This window comes from Pempheris klunzingeri, chromosome 16 (assembly GCF_042242105.1).
Source record: "Pempheris klunzingeri isolate RE-2024b chromosome 16, fPemKlu1.hap1, whole genome shotgun sequence".
Taxonomy (NCBI): Eukaryota; Metazoa; Chordata; class Actinopteri; order Acropomatiformes; family Pempheridae; genus Pempheris; species Pempheris klunzingeri.
The window spans coordinates 8,658,582-8,682,372 of NC_092027.1; the positions used below are offsets into that span (position 1 = coordinate 8,658,582).

Here is a 23,791-nt window from a genome sequence, read left to right on the forward strand (position 1 = left end):
GTTTACAGAAATTATCAAGCTTTTTTAAACAGCTCAACTATATTTGTCAGCCATTTCTGAAGATTTTAAATCTTCAGGAGAAAAGATTAGGCTTGGGGCTGAGTGGCACAGGCACGGTAGGGAAGTCAGGAAGTACTAAGACAGACAAACACAGCATTTGTTTTGATCTTTTCATTGGATTTGTTTACAGTGATTAAGACATATCACCAGCCTTATCCTGCAGCTTCTTCAGAGTAAAATCCTTCCAAAAGGCCCCACCAGGCCTCGTCTTCAACAGTAAAACAGCTGCAGGAAGTGCTGAGGAAGCCTTTGTTAGTAAAGTATGACAAAGAAACACAACAAGTTTGACTTTTTTATTTGTAGATACTAGTGAGAACAAGAATAAAGGAGTATATCCAAACTTGGAAACTTGTGAACTTAGTGCCCATCCTGCCCAAAATGACACCTCAACACACCTGTCAAAAGTCTGATAGGTGGGTTTTGAACACAACCTCCCAAGGCTCACTGTTGCCAGCTCTGTCACTTTTTGAGCACTTTGAGGCTTAATGCATCAGCAACAGAAGAGACACCTTTGCCAGCCTTTACCTTTGCTGTTTCTCTGATATAATACCCTGTGTCAGCTGTTTCTGTCTAAGCTCCTAATCCCCTTCTCTCTTTGTGCTCTTCCAACAGCCATAGATGTCACTTATCTCCTGGAGGAGGGTGCAGGGCGGCGGCTACGGCGACGGACGCTCGGATTCGGCGATTTCGTGGGCCGAAAATGACATCGCCACGTGCCTGTCAAGCACACTGCCTTTCACTTTTGTGAGCAAGGGGCAGAAAATGGAGAGACAGCGAGAAGGGAAATGAGCATTGTTGGTTGTCCGACCATTAAGGACCACAGTGCATCCCTGGGGGCCTCTTCCAGTTTACCTCTTCCAAGACTGTCATCTCAGCTCTGAGAGTGTGGAGGGGGTTTGGAAGCGCTGACTCCATGGCAATTTCAGCTTTTCAAGAGTTCTCAAGGAGCACGAAGAGAGAGCTGACCCAGAGACTTCTTGCTTATTTAAGTAGTATGATGCAAAACCTGTTTTTCTTTTTTAAACGAACATAGGAGAAATAACCCATGCACTTAAATGCATTGAATATTACGGACGTGGGTAGATGAGTTCCACTAGCAAGCATCAGAAATGAAACAAGTGGTACTGAATGGGGACAGATAGAGGGAGGGGACGGTTGGTCGTTTCAGTCAATGGGGATGTGAATGCTGGAGAATTGTTCCCCCTAGTGGGACCTAGCTGCAATGACAAAATATATCAGATGAGAGAAGAGCTGCGCCGGGACCGTGGGGGGAAAACGGCATAAGAGAATTGTAAGTTGAGCAGTGTGCTCAGATGCTGCTCATTAGAAAGAGAGAACGAAGGTGGTGAACTGCACTTTTGGTACCATGGATATTGTGAAGCTCTGTGTAATGTATCTATAGTGAAAACACACTAACACTCTCACAGTATTGGATGATGCAGTCTGAAAAAAAAAAAGCAAGTTAAAAAGTCTATTATCTTTTTCCTGTTATACTGTAGTAACTCATTTAGGAACAGAAGAGGCTTGGGGTGTGTTTGTTTTTTAGAGTAAAGGGAGGGGAGGGAAGATGGAGTGTGCGCTTTTGTCAGTCAAAGTGTCTTGTTGAGGTTTTAATTTTGATTTTGATTTTCTTTTTCTCGTGAGGCAGTCAGCTTCGCCCCTCTTTTTTGAAGTAACATGATTCACCAGCTTAACTAAAATCAGGCGTGCGCGGGGACACCGGCTTTAACTGTAACGCCTTACACAGCCGTGCTCTCCGACTGCCTTGTGTGCGAGTGTGTGCGTGCGTACACACTTACTGTGTGTCTGTACTCTGCCAGATTTCTTGAAAATATACCTTTTTAAAAAAAAATCGAAAAAAAATTTAAGGGCTCGATGGCAATTAACAGTTTTAAGAAAACTATGGAAAACAATACTTAACATGAAATGTATCGTGATGGTCATATTTTCTTATATTCTGTGAGACGTGTGGGGCGGTGTATACTGTATATTGGGAGGGGAAGGGACTTAAGATCTTTCTTTGTCTTTAGACTACGTTCCTGGTTGCCATGGAGAATGTTTTAAAAAGAAATTGTGATATTTGATGAGATTTCTTTTTCCCCCCAAATGCCTCTGCTAAAAAGGGACAGCCTGCAATGTCCCAGTGCGGTAAACTGACAGAAAAGTGACGAGAATGAGACACTGATGGAGGGAGAGGGAGAGGGAACGGGAAGCTGTACAGTGCCAAGTTATGTAAATATACACACTTTACATTGAGGAGTGTCTCCAAAAGCAATATCTTGAAAATGGATTTTGTTTATTATTGTACTGTACAGGACTCAGCCCTAAATGTATTATGATTATTATAATAATGATAATATTATAATTTCTTCCGTTTGTATTACCATAATGAAGACACTTAAGTTTGGAAGAAAATGATTTTTTTAAATGTCCATAAAATCTCACCTTAATTGTCCTGACGACATAAAAACTTGAGCTGAGTTTTCGTTGCCTATAAATGAAATACATCTATGTACTGCATGAGCGAGAAGAATGTCAAACGGACACAGAAGGCATTGGGACATGACAGTGACTCAGCAACGACACCTTTGTCACTGAATATTGTTAATAATATTACTTTTAAGGAGGAACTTACTCCTTGTTTTTTGCTGCAAAGTGTTGAACACTAAAAAAACAAACCAACATAAAAATGTTATGATATTTTTAAACAGTGACAGAAATAAAAGCAAAGCTGTCAGCCCAACATCATGTTATTATTTTTGCTTTTCTTTCAAATAGGAAATGGTTCCGTTTTGTGATAGCGGTCATTGTATGATGCTTGTACATGTATTTGTGTGTTTTGTGTGATTCGTTTAGTTATTTTTAGACAATCACAAAATAAGATGCAAGCATTGTAAATGGCAGACTGGCGGACATTTTGTGATGTGTACAGTTTGTCAAAAAAAACTTCTTCCACTCGTTAAAAGTTTGTAATTATGATTCTTAAGTCATGAAAAATGCTGTTGGTTTTTACTTTTTTGTTTTATATTTGTTTTTTTTTGTTTGTTTGTTTTTTTAATAAAAAGCACTACATTATTGTGAATACACTATGTTGTTATGCTTTGAATATAATGTACTAAAATGCAGCTACATGTCCTACATTTATGTGGCTAAACCAACGTAGTCCACCCATAATTAATTTCTCTGCATCTCACATGTTGCAGCACGAATACACTGAGAGTCTCTTAAAATGTATTTGATTATGAATGAATAATGTAGCTGATGGAGCCGCTCTGTCTGAGTGTTAAAGGAGAGTGATGTTACATTCCTATCTTTTCAGATTGTGTGCTGGTGGCTGCTACTGTATCCACTCTACTGACAGTTCAGGGCTCCATTATCTGAAATGAAAACCTAGTCTCCATGGTGCTGAATGTGCAAACCTCCCCCTCCACAGTCACCCAGCTGTCTTAGCTGCTGCTGTTTTAGTTTTAACATGGGGACAATAAAAATGGCCAAGCCTCACAGCTACTTTTCAGATTGTTCATACATTAGACACACTTGACTTCTGGTCTTGCAAACTCTCGCGATATTACGGTGGTTGGATGGAAGGCACATCATCACAGCACTATTGCCTACACAAAAGCCACATTAAGTGCTTAAATAGCCCCCAAAGTTATTTTGCTTACGATAATTTGCAAATATGCCGAAAAAGCGAAACAAAAATCTCCAAGCATCGAGCCGGAAATCTCGCGATGAGCCCAACTGAGAGAGTTGGTTACCATAGTAACGCCAATGACGCCCAGGGGTTCATTTATTTAGCTAATTAGCAGCAGTTAGCCCACTTATTTGATGATTTCACATAACTATATTTCCAGTTTACGACACAGGAATGTCTAAAAAGAAACAAAAGGAGAAGACAGACAAGGCGAATGTTGACGATGAGTCCTCGAAAAATACAGGTTAGATAACGAGTCTTTCATGAGCAGGTCGGAAATCAGCGCTAGCTAGCAGACTGCTTTAACGGAGCTGTTAAGCTAGCGCTAGCGTTAGCTGTCATTGATGAGGCAACTTTTGAAAGTTTTATTAATCTGCAAGTTATGAGCTATATGCTATGCTTTTAATGATAATACAATGACACAAAAGTTCCATTGTTTGTATAACTTGCATTTCCTATCGCTTTAAATTGCTGTAAATAAACAGTGGGATTTCATTTTGACAGGTTTAAATACACTACCTTTGTGTTTGAGTAGTAGTTAATACTATAAATATAAAACTATTCTGAGTAAAAGTACAGCATTCATAATTTACATTTGCCCTACAGTAGCAAAAGTAAAAGTACTTATTGGATTGTACAATGCCTCCTTGTATTATAATGTTTTGAATTTTAGTGAAGCAGAATGATAAAGTAGTCTAAAATAGAAGTACAATAGAAGAAATAGAATAGAATAAATAATACAATAATAGAATAAATAGAAGTACAAGTACCTCATATTGTACTTAAGTGAAATAGCTTTACTCACACCAGTGTCACAGCAGACCTTAACTCAGCATGTGCTGGGCAGATGGCAGGAAAACAGGAAAACACCGGAGTGTAGCATTTAAGGAATCTTAATAGGTATCAGGAATTAAATACAACTGTCAGTCTCTACTTTGAAGTTATTTCTATGCTGTTTCACAACGAGTATGATATTGTAACTCACTTTCACTTTTGTAGCTTAGTGTCAATGATAAACTCATAACCTCTGGCCTGTTGTCTGTTGTTTTTTTAGGACAGACTCCAAATGAAAAACTGCCGGTTCAAACCTTTGGTAAGTAACATAATCAGGCTGTCTTTGGTAGCAGATGTGAGTTGTATGGTTAATGCTTTAAACCTGCTATCCCACAGATGATTATCAGTGCTCAGGCAATGTGGAGATTGACTTTCCTGGGCTTTGTGCTCTTCTGGACATGAAGGATATTCCAGCTGTCAGCACCAAGCTACCAGCCTCCACCACCACTGAAACTGAAGCAGAGCACACGGGTAAACAAGAACTGCTCCTAGTCTGAACAGCTTTGCACTACCAAATGGACAAACACATACTAATACCGTATTATATCCAATCTATTCGATTGTTAAGTACTATACATTGAATTGTGTTTAGATTGTAACACAGGCTCAATATTAGAAACCATCGATCATTAGATCAGTGGTTTGCTTCCCGGCTCCTCCAGTCCACATGTAAAACTAAGACACATGAGTGAGCTTAGGAACATTTGGCATACTGGGAACATACTTTACTAAAGGAGGTCTGAATGTACAGTAGTTGTCCTTTTTTATAATCTCAGTTTCAGGGGACAGCCAGTCACAGATGAATGCTGCATCTTCCTGGTCTAAGCCATGCCTCAAAGTCGAGCTGGAGAATGAAGACCCACTCAGTGCCAAAGACCTTAAGGTTTCTGGTAAGAACAAAACACCACAGAGAACTATTCACAACCATATTTGTCTCTGGTTGGACATTTTCTCTCTTTTCAATTTTTCATTTGGACTTCCTGAGCAGTTTGCAACCACTGATGCCCCCCTGTAGTTAACATCATTCAGTATCTCTGCTGGATGTTGGAGAAAACATGATATAATCCATCTTTAATATGCACAGGGTGGACGGTAGATGAGCAAATCATCAGAGTGCTACAGAAGATGCTTCTCTCCTTGAGCAAGCTACAAAGCATTCAGTGAGTAATAAGCCGACGGAGAGAGGTGCAGTGTTGTTATAGGGGACAGGGTTACAGCTGTCACTGCTTTGGTTGTGTTTGATTGTGTAACCTTGTCCACCGTGTAACAGCTTTTGGCAGGCGGGACTGACAGATCGAATGATAATGTCCCTCTTGAACACAATATCACTGTGCTCCAACCTCAGGTGAGTCTATTCTACTGTCATTCACTGTTTTATAAAGAAAATGTTGTTAGGTTACACCACAGTAACTCTAACTACAGATCCTCTAACTACAGAGGATCACTGATGCTTCCCCTCCTCTTTGTTTAATCTTAGTGCTGTGATGTTGGAGGGAAACCCTCTTCCAGAGCAGAACTACCACCTTCTCCTCTCTGAAGACAGCGTGTGAGTCACCAAGCAGCTTCGTATCTCACATAGTACTACAGAGCTTGTTCAAATAAACCTTGATTTGCACTCACACACACACACACACATACACACACACACACACACAAACAGAAGCATGAACGTGCCCTGATCGATTTCGTGTGTTTCTTTGGTAAAGAATCACTCACTTGTCCCTAAGAAATAACCGGATAGGAGACGAGGCTGCTTGTCTAATCGGGTCGGCCCTCTCAACACTCCGATCGGCCAACAAGAACCTCTTGTCACTCAACCTGGCATTCAATTCTATTGGTGATGCAGGTGCTACATATATTGCACAGGTACAACCCAGAAGTGCCTCCATATTCCTTCCTGTGTGTTCCCCTCATGGTCGCTGAGGTGTTGCCTTCCCCCTGTCTTGTCTCTCAGGGCCTGCGGCTGAATCGTGCTTTGCTGTTTCTCTCACTGTCCAACAATCAGATTGGAGACTCCGGAGCTGCTCATCTGGCCGCGGTATCCATTTACATTAAAGGCTTTAACCTGAGAGATAACGCAGTTAAATCTGTGATTACGTTGTTTAAAATTATATTCTGTTTATTGCATCACATTATGTAATGTAAGCCTCCACCTGTCAACCGCCTTCTTTTTTAGATACTTGGTGAGTTTGCTCTAACTCATGAAGAAGTTCTGGAGAGAAGGAAGCTGCTTCTGGAAAGAATGCAGCCTGTGAGTGCAGCAGTGTCCAACATTAATACCCACAATTCCTTAAAATGAATCCTAATCCTAAACATCAAAGCTGAATCAACACTCATAAATATAGAAGTACAAAGACACATAGGAGATACTCTAATAAACATATTTTAAACACATTTTTGATTCTCTCACTCTATTTTTTTAGTCACCCTTTAGGGCTGATTCTGAACAAACTGCCGACCAGCTTCACACTGCACGCAGCAGCACTTCACCAAGTGTCAGCAAAGGGGAGAAAAGAGGCAGAAAAAAGGTAACATGCAAAAAGAAAAAAGTGTCAAATGCACAGCAAAAGTGATACAGTGATGTAATGCCATCTGTGGTTTGTATATCTTTTGGCAACTAATCTTGACATCTTTCAACTTACAGGACACACCCAAAAAAGATGAGAAACCAGCTGCCACCAAAGAGAACCCAAAGTCCAACAAGAAATGTAATCGCCTCCTTTACAGATAAACTCCTCATCTCAACTGTTCATCTTTTAATTGTTGCATCTTAAAATCTCTCCCAGCTTCTGATGTAAAGGTGCCTCCAAATAAAGGTGGCAAGCAAGGGGGCAAAGAGAGACAACTATCTGCACGGGAGGTACCAGAAACACTTTCTGAATCTGTGTACCCTATGGATAAAAACAGTGTGTAGCTTTTAATCATTTAATTTGTTTTACCTTGTTTTTGTCTGCAGGAGAAATCAAGCATTCCCCTGAATGAGGTTTGTTTGCAGTTTTCTATCTTGCAAGCTTGTTGTTGTCACTAACGGCGGATTTAAACATAAGATGTCGCACTTGTTTACTCCTCTCCTTCCTTCCTTCCCTCCTTCCTTCCTTCTCCACCAGCAGGTGGAATCGGCGGAGATAGGAAACCCCCTGCTGGACCAGTCGGTGCAGCACAGGGACGGTGAGCTCATTCTGCCCGGAAACACGACTCTCACCTCACTCAACCTGGCAGGTCAGTAACTGTGGTGCATTCATCTCAGCCTCAGAGAAAAATCAGATCTGGAAACCTCTCACATCAGAGTATTCCCATCACAGCCACAGTTAAGCTTGATAAAAGAAATATTTTCCACCATCATTTATGTTGAGCATCAATTTTGTTATGAGTTTCCCAACCTAACCCTACTCTTACTGTAAGATTCAGAGAAGTGCTGCATATGATAATGTTACCTTGTTTATTATCATTTATTTAAATGTTTTAAAAGGAGGTTTATTATTTAGAGGTCACATCACAGTAATGGAATCACTATTTATTCATTTGTTTCTTATAAGCTGGTCCCTAATTAGCCGCTTCTTCAGCAGGGCTCTGCACAAAATAATTGTTAGTGATTTAAATAAGATGGTTACGTTGTGTTGATGTAGGAAACAGAATTACGGGGAAGTCGCTGCCTTTGTTCCTGACGTCACTAGAGGTGCAGGGTGAGGGAGGAGGCCTGCTGCGTCTCTGTCTGCAGGTGTGTTTCACTTACAGTGGACTGATGCCACAGGACACTGTGTGTGTGTGTGTGTGTGTGTGTTCTAGTAATTTAATCTTTTTGGAAGTCTTATTTTTAAATGATTTCCAACGCTTTGCCCTTATATTAGATCATTTTGCCCATCACGCCTGTAATTTCATTGCTGAATAATGGGAATGTGGCAACATGGCTTCAAGTACATTTTAAATGAGCTACTTCTAAGATTTCTTTACTATCTATTTGAGTAGATTCTTTACAGCACAATAATTTTAATTTGATGTCAGTAAATTTCATGCAGTACCCGATGTAGTTCTTCTTTAGTGCTTTGTTTAATGACACTTCCACTGGGCAGAAATATTTTAGTATGTCAGGATATTTCATATTAGTGAGGATATTAATTTAGGCTCCCAGCGTATCAGTGACTTAGCATGAATACATCAATCTCTGATGAAATCTACAGTGTTAATAAACAGTTGCAGATGAATGTGAGGATGGTTTGTATGATGATTTCTGATTTTTCTGTCAGAGAAACCGCTTCCCACCAGAGTGTGAGTGTTATGTGAAGATAAAGACGCTGATGACGCTCAAGGATCCACTCAAAACAAAAATCTGTGTGCAGCCAGAGGAGGAGGGATAGTGCTGACAGACATCTGCTTCTACAAACCTGTACTGTGTACTTTTAATTTGATATATTACAATAAAAAAAACAGATTTTGTCCTCTGTTGTGGTTTGAGATGAACAGTTGGAAGCTTTAACACTGACAGTGGACAGTGCAGCACATTAAAATCCAGATGCTTAGCACAGCTAATGAGAACCCTGTTTACAGATCCATTTTACTGCTCTGTTTTGCTCACAGTCAGGTTTTACACCGAGGGCAAAGACTGAGACAGCCAAATACTAAACTACTCAAATGTCATGAGCCATTGCCATCATAACTCACAGTTGTCAGGTAACACTGATTTACCAGTTTTTGAAATTTGGCTCATGTCTTAAGCCTATATGTGTCAAAGTTTCTCTTTTCCTCGTGGTTTCCCTTTTTGTTTCTCCTCAGAGGTTCCTTGCTAAACTTCATTGAAGGAATTGTAACACAAATAGTGAATTTAATGCAAAAAAGACCATGACTTTGGAGGACGCCAGTGGTGGAATTTAAATGAGAACATTTACTAATATCTAAGTACTGTACAAATTTAAGGTACTTGTACACATAAACCACATTTATCTGACAGCTTTTGTACATAAAAAGAGCATTTAAAATGTGATTTTGTTTTTTTCTGCTTTGAGTGCTTTTACTTTTAACACTTTTTAACACGTGTTCCTACATATTAACATACTTTTACTTCAGTAAAGAATCTGAATATTTCTGGAAGATACAAACTTCACAGAACTATAGAGTTTGGGGTACGATGGACTTGCTTCATGGCCAGTATGGACAGGAGGAACAACTAGATAAAACCTCTTCTGATTCACATATAGGTTGGTGCTGTATTAAGAGAGACTTTAAAAAATGGAAACCTGTCATTAAGCTGTTATTCTCTGCTACATTTCTGATACTGAGGATGCTGCTTTGGGCCCTGAGGCCACCAGAGGGCCCTCAAAGGAAATGAAAGATTTGACTCTATTAGGTTCCACTTTTCTCATTTGAGTGTTTACACATACACTTGTGAAGAGCATACAGTGTTATAATTTGGAGTGTGATAATACATTTTGTGATTTGGGACTACCATAACAAAACCGGGGAGTGCATCATAAAGTTATAATATTCTGTATTCCAGATGTACTTCTTGATATCAGGGGTAACTCACTTGTCACAGCAGCTCAATAGTAAGACAAATGTGAAGAGTACAAAAAATAGACATAAAAATATAAGTTATAAATGACATAAATACACTATTTTCCTTTTCCATAGAAAACACATTGTGTGCGTTAATTTATTTTTTCAATCAAAATAATCATTGTTTTTGTGCATATTTGGATATTTGAAGATAAAGTACTTCAGTTTGCTGGGTGCAGAGAGCAGGGTGGAGTTTTGACCTCACCAAAATGGCCGCCATGCTGTGTAAATCACGTCACGTCCGGTTTGTGCTCAAAGGAACAACCGATATGAACCCCTCGCTTCCGGTAATGCCTCCTTTTCGGCAGCGGCTACTTCCTCGCCAACATGCCAGTGAGTATCCGGAGGCCACTGTCTAAAGACATTTTTACCATTTAATCGTGTGTTGGGGAGCCACCGCACGGCTCAGTGTTTACGTTAGAAATTAGCGAATCGACTGGTGTCGGTTTGAGGCGCTTTGGGAGAATTTTGGTCCTAGTTTTACACAAATAATTGTGCACATTTGAGCGCATTGCGAGCGCATTGTGACACAAGATGGCTGCGCACACACCGCAAACATGGAGCCAGTTCAACGGAGGGTCTGAACAGGCTGATAACCGAGGAAACTTCGCGTGAACAGTGGCAATTTTTCAATTTGAATTGCGTTCGGTGGATTATTAGCTTCCTTCACCAGTGGTCCAAAGATATTTGTAGTTTCGCCCGCGATTGAACAAAATGCGTAGGCTTCGTTACCTAATCTAAGAAATGTAGGCCAGCCGAGGAGCCTGAACGCACCAACGTAGCAGACGTTTAGCAGAACAAAACCGCGTGGACAAACACATTAAAATAATGTTTTTAATCCAAGTAGTACAATTAAATCATGTTTTCACTAGGAGACCCCGTGTGGTATTTCTAATCTAATCTTCTTTTTGCTGCCCAACCACAGGCATGACACTTTACGGTTTTAACTCACCAACCTTTTGTTCACTTCCCCTCCTGTTTTTTTTTTTTTTTGTAAATGCAGCTCGCAAAAGACTTGTTGCATCCATCCCCTGAGGAGGAGAAGAGGAGGCACAAGAAGAAGCGTCTTGTTCAGAGTCCCAACTCTTACTTTATGGATGTGAAATGTCCAGGTACGGCTTTTCTCATCTGGCACAGCTGTATTCCTTCACCTCACCTCCACGGTGGTGATGTTGGGTGTTTGTCTCAGGGTTGTAAGTAGTGTCTTGTGTTTTTATTTATCCCCCCCCAGGATGCTACAAGATCACGACAGTGTTCAGCCACGCTCAGACCGTCGTGCTGTGTGTGGGCTGTTCAACAGTCCTCTGTCAGCCCACTGGAGGCAAAGCCCGTCTCACAGAGGGTCAGTATCAAGCTACAATACACAGAAGCTGAACTCGTGCTGCATGTGTTCTTTCTCCTAGACTCCGTCACATGCCTGCCTTTTGTCAGTTACTGAGAAAACATGTTCAGATTTGTAGGAACCCAAAAAGTGTGTTCACTAATTTGTACAGTAATTATTTATTGGTGGATGAATTATTATGATTGGTAAGTGACCCCCCCCCCCTGCTCTCCAGAAGTGTACTGCACCATGCTGTCTTTAAATATGCTTTCACAAATCAACACAAGATACCAGAACGAATTCTCTGCATTAGACTAACCATTGAATAAATGCACAGTACCAGGATGGTCCCCAAACATGAGTCGTTTTCACTAAGCTTTTAAGAATTGATTGAAAACTGAATGCAGTTAATATGAGTTTGGCACCAAGTTTGATTTTACCGTTTCTTGCATTTCACTGAACTAGACAAGTGAATGTCGTGCTGTAGCCTCACATGTGCATTGCAATAAATATCAACTAATATTTGATCCAATATACTATTGTAGCAGCAGGAGAAAGTAAAAGATGGGCACATTAAAATGTAGATGGTACAACTTTGCTGCTCTGCTCATGATCAGAACTTAACACCAGGGACAAAGACTGAAAACGGCATATTATTGATCCAGCGACGTGTTATTACACCTCAGCCATTAATCTAACGCAGTCAAAGTGCATTTATTCATTCATTACTTGTGTTCATATGTGATGCATTTTGAAGTTGCTGGCCGCACTGCTAAGTGACTGGACTTCCTGTCTCGTGGTCTTCCAATCTCATTCCAGTGCCAGATCGACCTCAGTTTGCAGAAGGGTTGAGCTAGACCACTGGCCCCCCCCTTTCGAAGGCTGAGAACAAACATTCCCTCTATAGCTACTGTACAGTACAGCTCTAATACAGTGGGGGGAAAGTCAGCGTTTAGTTCGTGTTTTATCTCTGTAACTTAGTTTTGTCAGTTTTGCTGTCAAAGCTTCCACTTTTCAGCCTGATGTTGCATTAGTGTCACTTCCTCCCTTTCACAGTATAGACGGTAGTTGATGTTGGGAAAAGATGTTGACCTAATCACACACATGATGGAAAACGATGACTGTCGTATCAGCGCTGCGTAGGACAATAGCAGTGTGCACCGCCTGCAGTATTTCTGTACTGTATGGCTTCTCTTTTGTCAGCACAGCTCTGACTGTCATTGTCTCCTGTGGCAGGGTGCTCATTCAGGAGGAAGCAGCACTAGCTGCCCTCCCCGGAGCTGAAGGGGAGAGGAGGGGATGGACCGGTTGATATCAGCGTCTTCTGCCTCCGAGATGGCGGCAGAGCCAGCGGTCTGGTCTGAGATGAGAGCTGAAGATGAACTGGACAGCAGATGGATTTCCACTGTTCATGTAGACAGATCAGTTGTTGCTGTAACTCCACCCTCCAACCCTGTCTCTCTTAATAAAATATTGTTTTGGCTAAAGGAATGGTTAGAGTGTTATTTTCCTGTTTTTACGGAAAGGGTTTTCTTTAGTGTCCAAGGAATTATCAGACATGTAACAAAGCAGCAGTCTTATCATTTTTATTAAAAAGCACTAGAGGTTATCTTCATAGCTGTTTAAGATTGTCTTTATTTTACAAAATCAAACTGTTTTAATCCACACAGGGTGTATTACATATTCAGAAAGTGCTGTATTTGCAGGTAAAGCTACTCACGGACATGGGGGTGATGACATTTCTCAAACTGTCGAAGTTACTTTTGAGTAAATGCAATAAGTAGGGATCCAACTATCAGTTTTCTCCATTAATCAAATCATGTAAAACATTTGTAAATGGACAAAAATGCCCATCAAAGATTTCTGAAGCACACATTGTTTTGTCTATCTGCTGTCTAAGACCCTCAAATATTCAGTTTACTCTAATGTAAAACCAAGAAATACAGCAAATTAAATCTTTGCCATTTTTGCTTGAAATATAAACTGTTGGTCAACTGAGTGATTTCAGCTATAACATTGTTGAATGTTCACAGTTTGGTGGAGGGATCTTATTTTGCTGCCACAGTCTGCTTAAAGTTTGGTTTTAAGGTATTTCTGCTACAGAAAGTTCTACCTATTTTTAATACAATTTTACATATTTCTGTACAGCCTTAACATTTATGTTCTCTGTAAGGAAAATGTCCCAGTTTGATGATTTTAGCTGCATAATAGGCAGAGGACTCCTGGCAGCACCTGAGAAGCCTTCATCTCCTCTCCATCACCATCCTCTGCCTCCCTCTACCTGTCTATGCTCCCACTGGCCGTCTCTGTCTTCTCCCTCTCCCTGAGCAGGTGGCGGATGGAGGAGTTCTGCGTGGACAGGGTGTTGGACAGGAGCGGCATCAGGGTCCTGAATCCCTCCCTCAGCTCCTCCACGTGCTTCTCCAGGCTGTGGATGTGTGTGTCCAGCTCCCCCCTGCAGCCCTGCACCTCCGACAGCACGTCGTACATCAGGTTCTGCATCTGTGTTGAGGTTGGTGTCCGTGGCGGTGTGTAGAGGAGGTAAAGAAAAGGCACCAGGAAATATTAGATGCTACTGTGTAGTGCTTTGTTTTGACGGGATGTGATAAAAATGATGCATTCACTTGCCTCTCTCACCTTGCAGAGGTCAACGAATGTGTTACCCTGGTCTGCAAGTATCCTCTTCTCTATCTTCACTCGCCGTAGCCTAGTGACAAAGTCGTGTAGTTTTAGTACGACAATTTAAAGGGTCAGTTCACCCACAAACAACCCATAAACAACACAATCAACAGCTTTTATAGAGACTTAGTTGGTTGGAAAGTAGCTCCAATAAAAACTGCTAAGTGGGGGTCTGTGGATTGTGCAAAATTGCCTGGATGCATCTGGAATAAACATATTGGATTAATTTTCCAAATTTAGTTTTTCAAAATAAAAATAAAAACGTTATGATTATCATTATCATAGTTGGATGAACATAGAGTAAACAAAATGAGAAAGCTGCACTGTGACCTGTGCAGAAGCAGCTTTATACGAGGGTTAAGTGTCTTACTGGTGGATGGCCAGAAGCAGCTTCCGCTGGTGCATGCGGACTCTGATGTCGTCTCTTTCTCTTGACAGCTTAGTGTGTTTGTAGATAAGCCAAGTCTCTCTCAGCACATTTGCTGCAGCAATTTTTATCTAGTGAAAGGACGCAGAAAATCACCCGGGAGTGTTATTTTATGTTTATGCACATAACCTGAAAGCTCTGTTATTTACTGCACATGCTGAACACCACCAACATTGATCCCAGTGCACTGCACTCATTTTGTCTCACGCTTAACTTTCAAACCTGATTTTGCTTAAAACAAGAGGAAAAAAAATCTACACATGGGGCAAGATAATTCTCCGATTTTAGAAATAAAAAAAAAATTAAAGCAAACAATATTTAACTGTGGTAAAAATTCACTTGTTCTGTGGATATACTAATGTCAGAGTTCAATAAAAGGCATTTTTCTCTTTCTCAAAAATATGTATGTTGTGGAGCAAAATTTGTTAATAACATAAAAAAAAGAAGTCTTGATGGGTTATAGCCTGTGCAGAATCTCTCCCACTTTACCCTCTTGGAGATGTGGGAGTCCATCATGAAGTTGTGAACATGTTTCTCTGCTCTGGTCAACTCCAGCTTCCTGGCAACCACCGCCACCACCAGGACCGTGCAGCCTGCTCCCTGTGAGAGTCACAATTTGACATTTTTACAGTCAGGATCTGAACTAATCTAACTTCCACTTGTTATAGAGGAAACTATAAACCGCCTGCCTCACCATTATCCCGGTGAGGAGGCAGATGCTGCGGCCACAGTAGGTGTGAGGCACCACGTCTCCGTAACCGATGGACAAGAAGGTGACGGAGACCATCCACAAGGCCTCCATGTAGTTGCTGCTCAGGTCCCTGTAGTTGTGATGCCTACAGGAATAAAAATGACCTGTATTTTCTATCTGACACTCTGTTGGTGATGTAGAGCCACCAGATGAATCAATGTAATATAACAATATACGGAGGATTTTTGGTCATTATATATTCACAAAGCTTATGTTTTGTCTTTATCTGTCCTCAAAAGCTGCTTTGCTGTATCTGAATAATAAAAGTCAACATCAAGCCAAGATTAGATGATAGTTGATCTTGTCAGTGGCACGCAGCTACTACAGAAACACTGGACATTAATGTTATTCTGTATATCTGCCAGTACTGGAGTGATGATTAAATATTGAATATAAAGGCTTTGAGCGCTACAGACACCACCATAGATTAAGCAGCAGACCGTACCTCTCACACACATGTAAGCCCCACGCTGCCACAATCCACAGAGAGACGCTGAAAATCATCAGCACAGTCCCGGGGTAGGTGGTCATTAGTGTTTTCCCCACAAACCGGGTGTTGAAGTGAATCTGAAGATCATAATTGTGACAGTAAGGGTCTATTTAGCGAGACTATTTAGGATAGCACCTGTCAGATTATGGTTATATAATGCAGAGGACACGAGGGATGAGAAAACTTGTTCTCAATCTGGCTTGATACATGGATAGTAGGTTTGGCATTATGGGGGGGAAGACAAAGGTCATTTTCGTCACTTTTAAATAGCATTTGTTAGGGAAGGGATTTGCCGGGGGCGGATATTATCAACTGTGGAAAAGAAAGCAGACAAACAAAGGAGAGCTAGAGATGGATATAATCAGCATGTGAAGCCACTGGGATTCAAAGGGGCGAAACTGTGATAGTCACACCTCAAGTGTCACACCTCTACAGACCTCTCGGCCCACCTAGACATAAGACATAAACAGATGTGCATGAAATGTTCATAGAGGAAGCCCAGTCCAAATCATTGTCCAAAATATAGACTTATATATATATATATATTTATGTATATAGCAGGTTGCTGCCACAAAAGTTGGAATTATATCAAAATTGACAGCAGAGCCTCAAATTGCATTCTTCTCTTTAACTTAAAAGTGTCATGAGCTCATCACAGTACTATCCAAAGCCAGTTAAGACCAAAGCTAGACTCTGAAGGGAGCCCACAGGTGACCTCCCACCTTGTTGAGCGCTCCAATGCTGCGAGATGCGGTGTCAGTGAAGAGGCGGCTGTGCAGCATCATGGCCCGGCCCAGCAGGTAGAGCCTCAGGAACATGGGCAGAGCCAGGATGATCTCCAGCTCCGTCTCCGACAGCGACAGTCGGGACCTGGTGTGGTGGAAGGTCTGCTGGAAGTAGGCCATCAGACCCACCGGATAGGGATGAATGGCCACCGCGGCCAGCTCCAGGGCTACCAGAGCCAAGCGGTCGGTTGTCATGGCAATGCGCCAGTCCTCAGCACCAATGTCGTGGACGTAGAGCTACCAGAGAGGTGGGGAAAAAAGTACTATAGTAAAACTGAGAATCTAAACTGGGGGTCCAAGATGAATAAATGGGATTGCATGGGATTTCACACATTCTTTTCTGTTTTGTTTTTTCTGCTGCATGTGTGAAAAAAACTCCATTAAGCACATTTTAAAAGAAAACAATTTGCATTAATTATCTGCTTAGTGCAGGTCCTACTCTGCATGACGTTAACATATTCCTCTATCCCCTAAGCTCTTTACCGTTTCAGCTGCTAAGTGTTTTATTTTCTGCTGTTCTTATTTTACTTGTGTGTGTTATTGTTGTTTTAATGGATTATTTTAATTTCTGGCAAAGGGACAACAATTGAAAATGAGCCTTTTGGCTAACTCTGGCACATTTACAGTGATGTTAATCAAAGTATATTGTCCCTGCAAAATATATAAAAATGAAACTAAAAAATTGAAACTGCACTTTCACCTCTAGAAATCCTTCAGATGCAACAAATTGAAAAGGAAAATTATCCCCCTTGGTTGAACTGCTCACACTGCCTGACTAAAATATTGGGAATCACTGTTGAAGAAACGTCAGTTCCTTTCAATAGCACCATTTTTAGTTCAAGTGACAAGCCAAAAAAAAAAACGTATAGACAATCATTTCCTTGATTGCCTTTTGTCACATTTTTTCAAATAAATCTTTAAATTTGAGAGAAAAAAGTCTGTAATTATGAACAGATGAGTTACCTGCACCTCACAGCAGTGGTACGCTATGATGAGGCCGACCAGGATGATCGTGGAGATGCTGATGACGGACTTGAGAGCGAGGGAGTAGATAGAGCTCTATGACACACACACACACACACACACACACACACGGATAAACGCACAGACAGATCATCGTCATCTGATGGCTGTCATTACAAAGCTCAATCTAGGAGATGGCACCAGTGATCCGCTGTAACCATATAATCTTACATACATTTAGATAATCCACTTGCTTGGTATAATGAACATGATCTCATGGACATACTGTGCATTTTCCTGCAGTTGGTGGAAAATCAATTCTCACACTGACAGATTTTCTTGTAAGGTTCAGTTATATAAAGAGCATGGCAGGTGTTTGTGGGGAAAAGGGGGAGGTAAAACAAAAAATATCTATTGAGGACTTGCTTTTTGCTTTAGGGATCACACGAAAGAAATATCAAATGAAGTGAAAGTGAGCTGTGATAAAACTCAAAATGTGATTTCTCAGGCAGTTAAGGCCATGAAAAAATAATAATGGGATCTTTTCAGAAAAGTTAATGACTGCATTTTCTGTGACTCTTTTACAGCCTGTGATCACATTCACACATCTCAGGGGTTTCACGGGGTCTCGCTCTGGTTTTCCTCTCTCTGACCTTGCTGTAGACGCTCCAGGAGAGCTCTGTCTCCATCACCATCATCACCACCCCGAATATCCCCACCGCCAGGGCGCAGTCGTTCAGCCGCTGCCTCCTCAAAAACAGGGCCCTCCTGCGGACCAGCCGCCAGCCGATGTTGTGGGTCTTCCAGTATGAGTCGTCTTTGGCGTCCTCCTTGTGTTTCGGGCTGGACTGGGGACTGGGGCCGGGGCTCTGGCAGGGACGCTCGGCTCCTGGCAGCAGGTCCTGGCGATACTGGGACATCTCACCGTGATGCTGGAAGTCGTCATCCTTGCTGGTGATGATGATCTCTGGGAGACTATGACGGTCGTGCATCTCCAAAGAAACGTTGGTTGGCCTGCGGCATCCCCTGCCCTCCACATCCTTGATGTCCAGGTGTGACCTGCAGGAGCCCATAAAGGGTGACCTGCAGGGTGACACGGGGACGTCAGTGAAAGAGGTGACTTTCTCCTGGAGTCTGTGAGCTTCTGCGTTTCTGGCTTTGCAGTGGTGGTGGTTGTGCTCCTTGTGCGCTGCGTTTTGCCTGCTCCCCCCGGACCTTTTGTCACTTTTCTTCTCTTTGCCTTTCTCTCCCTTCCTGTGGGAGCGAGGTGAAGGTGTGACATACAGCTGCCCGTTGTACAAAGGTGTGGTGGCCATGGCCTGGGTCCTGTCCACCCACACGGTCTGATCGGAGCTTTGGATGTTTGGGTGTATCCCACAGTGCGGGGAGCAGGCCTGAGCTGGGGGGACCATCCTCGGTGGGAGGAGGGGGCGATGGTCCTCCACGTCGTCTCCGTCCACCACTGACAAGTTGATAGAGGGGGAGTGCTCCATGGTGAGAGGGTCTCTGCTGAGTCTTTTGAAGAAGATTGAACAGAGAAGGTGATTAAACAGCGTTGAGAAGTAAAACAACAATCCATTATGCTCACTTTTATTTTTTAACTGTACTCTTTCGTATTTATCTGTCAAAGGTATGATTTTAAGATGATGGAAAATCCAGAGAGCAACAGAGCAACCTCTTATTTGTTCCCCATGTAACACCAATTCTGAGACTGTGCCTTTGAGGTTGTGGCTCTTGGGCACCTTAAAAAAGTAAGTAAGCAGCTCAACACTCACCTGTTCAGACTTACTTTCCTTTAATTTGTTTCTTTTGTTTCCTGCTGGATGTTTGCATTTAATGCTTGTTGCTCTGTCTCCTACTTGCTCGTTTATTTTATTGTGGAGCACTTTGTGACGTCTCTTCTTGAAAGTGCCTCTATAAACTTATTTCTATCACTATTGCAGTAATCAGTAATTTGCACAATCACATATGTTAATTCACCTTAACTGTGATTTAGTCACAAGCCTCACTTGAGTCTAAGCTCAAAAATATTTTCTGCTATTTCCACACAGCTCTTTTCATTCTTACCTTGTTAGTTCCTGGTTTAAGAGGAAGGGGAAAAAAACTGTTATCTATCCTCTGATGGTCCTGAAGGTCACATCTGCCTGAATCACAGAGAGATCATCCAAATAAAATCCTTTTACAATTCGGAACCAAACGTGCCACCTTCATTGAGAAATGTATCAGTAAAAAGGAGTCAAGCTGCAGGATCAATGATCTCCACCGTAATCAGATCAAAATATCCCAAACGTCCCGGCTGTGCATGTATAAACTTTCCAGCAATCCATTAGCAGCCTCAGCATCACAGAGCTCCTCCCATAGATTCAAGCAGAGGTTATGAACTTCTCTTGCATATTACGACATATCAAGTAAATACCCGTGGATCCATTACAGGTTCAGGCATTTGTTCCCTTGTTTGGCCATGTTCCCTGCTTTACGATTGTCCACCATCAGGGCATCTTCCACAAGCTGGAGGGGCTTAATGACTGCAAAGACTCTAAATTGCAGATGTTGCATGGAGCAAAGGCAAAGAATGAGTCATCTGCAAGGTTTTTTTTTGAGCCAGGATTGGCAGATTTCCTCCTGTGTGTGTGTGTGTGTGTGAGGGAGAGAGAGAGAGAGTGGACATCTGCTCATACATCAGTGCCCAGGCCACCAAAATCAGCCCAAAATGGTTGTCATAGTGTGATAAAAAATGCTATTTTATCACTTTTCATTTGTAAATTCATCAGTTGGTGTCGTTATCACCATGGGAGACTTCCCAAAGTGTTTTTCCCCCCCAATACATCTAATCTTCAAAAAGAGAACTATAACTGTCCTCAATATCAATTCAGCAGATTAGTCTTGCAGATTAATCAAGTGAAACAGAGATCTGATACTTATGAGCTTATGAAATATCAAATATGTCACCCCTTAACCGAACAATATGCAAAGAACGGGACGGAGTATTAGGCATTAAAGTCATAACAATGACATTCAGCATCATTTATTTATCTAAATCCTTGTGACAGATGGGTCTACAGATAATAGAGCTCGATCCAAATGGAAAGATCCAAGGAGCAAAGGGTGGGCGGCGTGCGTCCACATAGCAGGAGGATAAAGAAAAGCATTATCTAATCTAAAAAGACAACATGTACTTAAAGATACATAGAGGGAGAAGGGGGAGGCCGGGCTGTGTGTGTGTGTGTGTGTGTGTGTGTGTGTGTGTGTGTCTGTGTGTGTGTGTATGTGTGTGTCTGTGTGTGTGTGACTGTGCGCAGGTAGGAGAGCAAACACATGCTGGTGGGCTGATCACACAGTCGGACTTTAACTTCCTCGGCCGTCCCTCCGGATGTAAAATAGATTCATTATGTTAAAACTTCTCTGTTCTACCCTGAGACTGAGCCAGATACTGCTGTCTGGATATTTTGTTTTGATATTCTGCAGGCAGGGAGCTCCCAACTGTCTGTGCCCCAGTGCATGACTGTCAACACCAAACCCTGGCGGATGATATCTGGTGAATACACATGGTATGTCACATCTTTGCAGGGAACTCAGTCCTAAAATGAGACTTTTTAGTTTGCTGAAATAGAGCAAAACTCACTCTGCTGTAGTGATAGTGACTGCAAATGCCCTTAAATTATAGTGTCCCTTTAATGACAAAGATGCTGACAGGATATCTGCACATCTGCAAAGCTTCAAATTAATTCAAGCATCCAGCCAAGTGCTTGTAAATCCTGGCTGCCGTAGCTGGTAGCTAAGTATGTCAATTCGTCTTGCCTCCGTGGCTCGTGGCCAGCACGTCTTCAATTAGTCTCTAGTTCTACTGCAAATCATCCTTTGGCTGCTAAGAAAGTGAAATTAAACTGGGGTATTCTGAGTCCACTAATTGCTGTGGCCGGTAAATGGCAAATCTGCTTCATGCCCTGAATCTTTAGTGAGAGTCAGGTTCATCTTCTAGTCAGGATATTAATTGGTGCGGTCTGATCTATAGGGATGCATTGATCAAAGGAAAAAGAAGTCCAATTAGGATGAAAACACCTGTGAGTGATTTTTGCGTTTTAAACGTCAAAGGTCACATTAGACTTAAAGTATTTTGCTTTCTTACGAAGAGAAACTCTCATATCTGCCTGCGTCAGCTTCATTCACTCAAGTCACAGAGATAGAAATATCCTACAAATAAAACCGATGATGTATATGTTACATTTTGGCTCAGGTTGTCTCAACTAAGTAAAAACATTTTTCGCCATTTTTGTTTGGTTTAGGAAATAGAGTTGCAACTTTGGAAACAGGTTGAATATCTGAATTTCATTTAGTCTTTATTCAGTTTTTTTTTTTTTTGGTCTTTAAGGAGCCTGAACACTCACTGGCTGCAGCTTCAAAGTTGGCGTACAGGCGTGAGAGCTGGAGGCTCGAGGTCAGCATGACACACCCGAAACTCTGACCCAACTGTTGGCTGCCGAGCTGCATTGTCAGTAACGTAATGTGTGGAATAAAAAAGGCGATATCTCTGCTTCAGTCTCATCAACTGTCCATCATGACAATACTTTTTAAGTGCAGCCCTTAAAATTGGGGTAGCCAACTCTTTTCAGATTTCACACCATAAACCTTTATTGGATAACAGTCTACATTTGTCCAGCTGCTGCAGGGCGTGCTGGGGTTGGGTGTAATTGTCCATTAGGAGAACTTCATCTACTCAACTCAATGCGAGACAAAAAAAGGCCACTCTGACAAATCAGACGTCACAGGCGAGTGGATGTATGTGCTGATTTTGTCGATAACACCCTATTAAGTGGAGGGGACGTGTCAGCGTGGTAGAGGGCCTAATCCAATCAGCAAAGTAATTAAAAACACACAGCACAGCAGCCCTGATGGCTGATGGCTGCACTGTCAGGGCCGCCATTCAGCATTTAGCACGGGCAGGGACGGAGCGCAGTCATGCCAGGTCAGAGCGAAGGCCACCACGTCTGCTCTGCAAGTACAATCACAGGCAGGGAGGGACCTGTGGGACCATTACTGTCCACATGATTCTCACAACCCTCCTCCTCCTCCTCCTCCTCCTCCACCTCTCATCATCACCGATCCACTGATCCACACCCTGCTCAGAGTTTTCATTCATCTGCCTGCATTATTTCCCAATTAGCCGTCTCTTTATAGCACCGCCTCTCACCATCATCTCGATTCATTTAGCTCACTTTCTTCCTCGTTAATTAACACCATCACCTCACTCCTCTTCATCAAAAAAAAAAAAAAAAAAAAAAAAGAGATCCTGCCAGCATGCAGTTATAAAACAAACCACCAGGTGTCACCCACACCTCAGTGCCTCCAATCTGTATTTTTATGAAGCGTAATGAATTTTGTTTTTGGCTCTGTGTCACATTGGTGCTTGGTGCATAACAGCACGTGGACCCCCACCCCTTTTTTTTCTCTCCACAAGATGAACTAAGTCAATTATGCACACATTTAAGCAGCAATATTGCAGCTGCAACAGGATGCCTGTGCTCTGATGATACACTGCCGAGCCTCGTTGTATGCCCCCCCCCTCACTCCACGCTTGGTGCAGTTTTGTCTGGTTTAACTGGTGACTTAGCCGTCCTTCTTTTCGCCTCCGAGGACCACTCTCCATCCTGCGTGTGCAGCCGAGCATGAATCTGCAGCTCGGGAGGGCTCTGGATGTGTGACAGGCCGCCTAGGAGAGGGGTAATTCCGAAGGGCAGTAGAAGTAATAGGGTAATCTATTATACAGTCCAACTCTTACTTCCTCTCCTCTCCTGCTCCCCCCTCCTCTCTCTCTCTCTCTCTCTCTCTCTCTCTCTCAGTCTTACGGTTTCTCGCTGCCTCTGCCCTTGCATCAGCATTTCGTGAGGACAAATGAGAAGTAGAGTTTAACTATGCACATTCCTGATGCCCTCCTGCAGAGCCCAGCACTTTCTCAATTAAACTGGAGTCCATCTACCCCCAAGATTCAAAGCTCAACCCTCACTGAGCACACACACACACACACACACACACACACACACACACACACACGCACGCACGGTTCCAGTCCAGCAGTTGCGTGACCATAACCGCTGTACTGTGTTATCAAATGTGTGACACATGTCGTGCTGCACATGTTAATCAGTCACAGAGGGAGATATGGAATATAATGAGACAGGTGATAAGAATGAAGTAAATTTAATGTTGTCTGCTTGTGTTTGTGTTTTTAACCTTTAACCA

General features: G+C 42.2%; 4 protein-coding genes and 1 non-coding gene across 7 annotated transcripts in view; 4 read left to right on the forward strand and 1 right to left on the reverse strand.

The window, feature by feature from the left end:
- ash1l (ash1 (absent, small, or homeotic)-like (Drosophila)) overlaps positions 1 to 3,146 on the forward strand; it is a 30,410-nt gene extending 27,264 nt beyond the window's left edge. For both annotated transcript variants that reach the window (XM_070846357.1, XM_070846359.1), the window contains exon 27: positions 673 to 3,146. In XM_070846357.1, coding sequence (XP_070702458.1) covers positions 673 to 764 — 92 coding nt within the window. In that variant the 3' untranslated portion in view covers positions 765 to 3,146. The remainder of the gene's footprint in view (positions 1 to 672) is intronic.
- Positions 3,147 to 3,928: 782 nt separating this feature from the next.
- Positions 3,929 to 8,950, forward strand: lrrc71 (leucine rich repeat containing 71). Its single transcript, XM_070847074.1, has 17 exons — positions 3,929 to 3,998; positions 4,809 to 4,847; positions 4,925 to 5,059; positions 5,371 to 5,478; positions 5,673 to 5,748; positions 5,859 to 5,933; positions 6,066 to 6,134; positions 6,295 to 6,454; positions 6,543 to 6,626; positions 6,765 to 6,839; positions 7,012 to 7,116; positions 7,233 to 7,296; positions 7,375 to 7,448; positions 7,545 to 7,571; positions 7,699 to 7,807; positions 8,215 to 8,306; positions 8,833 to 8,950. Exons 1-17 carry the CDS (start codon positions 3,929 to 3,931, stop codon positions 8,941 to 8,943), a joined length of 1,473 nt encoding a protein of 490 aa, XP_070703175.1. The 3' UTR covers positions 8,944 to 8,950.
- A 1,485-nt stretch (positions 8,951 to 10,435) lies between these two features.
- rps27.1 (ribosomal protein S27, isoform 1) lies at positions 10,436 to 12,946 on the forward strand. 2 transcript variants are annotated; one of them, XM_070846442.1, is made up of 4 exons: positions 10,436 to 10,471; positions 11,142 to 11,250; positions 11,370 to 11,480; positions 12,696 to 12,946. In XM_070846442.1, exons 1-4 carry the CDS (start codon positions 10,466 to 10,468, stop codon positions 12,722 to 12,724), a joined length of 255 nt encoding a protein of 84 aa, XP_070702543.1. In that variant the 5' UTR covers positions 10,436 to 10,465; the 3' UTR covers positions 12,725 to 12,946. The 2 variants fall into 2 exon arrangements, with proteins under 2 accessions (XP_070702543.1, XP_070702544.1); XM_070846443.1 differs by lacking the exon at positions 10,436 to 10,471 and having other exon boundaries at positions 11,136 to 11,250.
- LOC139216094 (small nucleolar RNA SNORA35) lies at positions 12,224 to 12,353 on the forward strand. The gene has a single exon (XR_011585555.1). It is a non-coding gene; the product is annotated as a small nucleolar RNA SNORA35 (small nucleolar RNA).
- Positions 12,947 to 13,736: 790 nt separating the features above from the next.
- LOC139215483 (small conductance calcium-activated potassium channel protein 1-like) lies at positions 13,737 to 19,047 on the reverse strand. Its single transcript, XM_070846459.1, has 9 exons — positions 18,208 to 19,047; positions 17,555 to 17,650; positions 16,529 to 16,828; positions 15,762 to 15,883; positions 15,260 to 15,401; positions 15,055 to 15,165; positions 14,509 to 14,636; positions 14,088 to 14,166; positions 13,737 to 13,961 (listed from the first exon to the last, which is right to left on the reverse strand). Exons 1-9 carry the CDS (start codon positions 19,045 to 19,047, stop codon positions 13,737 to 13,739), a joined length of 2,043 nt encoding a protein of 680 aa, XP_070702560.1.
- Between the last annotated feature and the right edge of the window lie 4,744 nt (positions 19,048 to 23,791).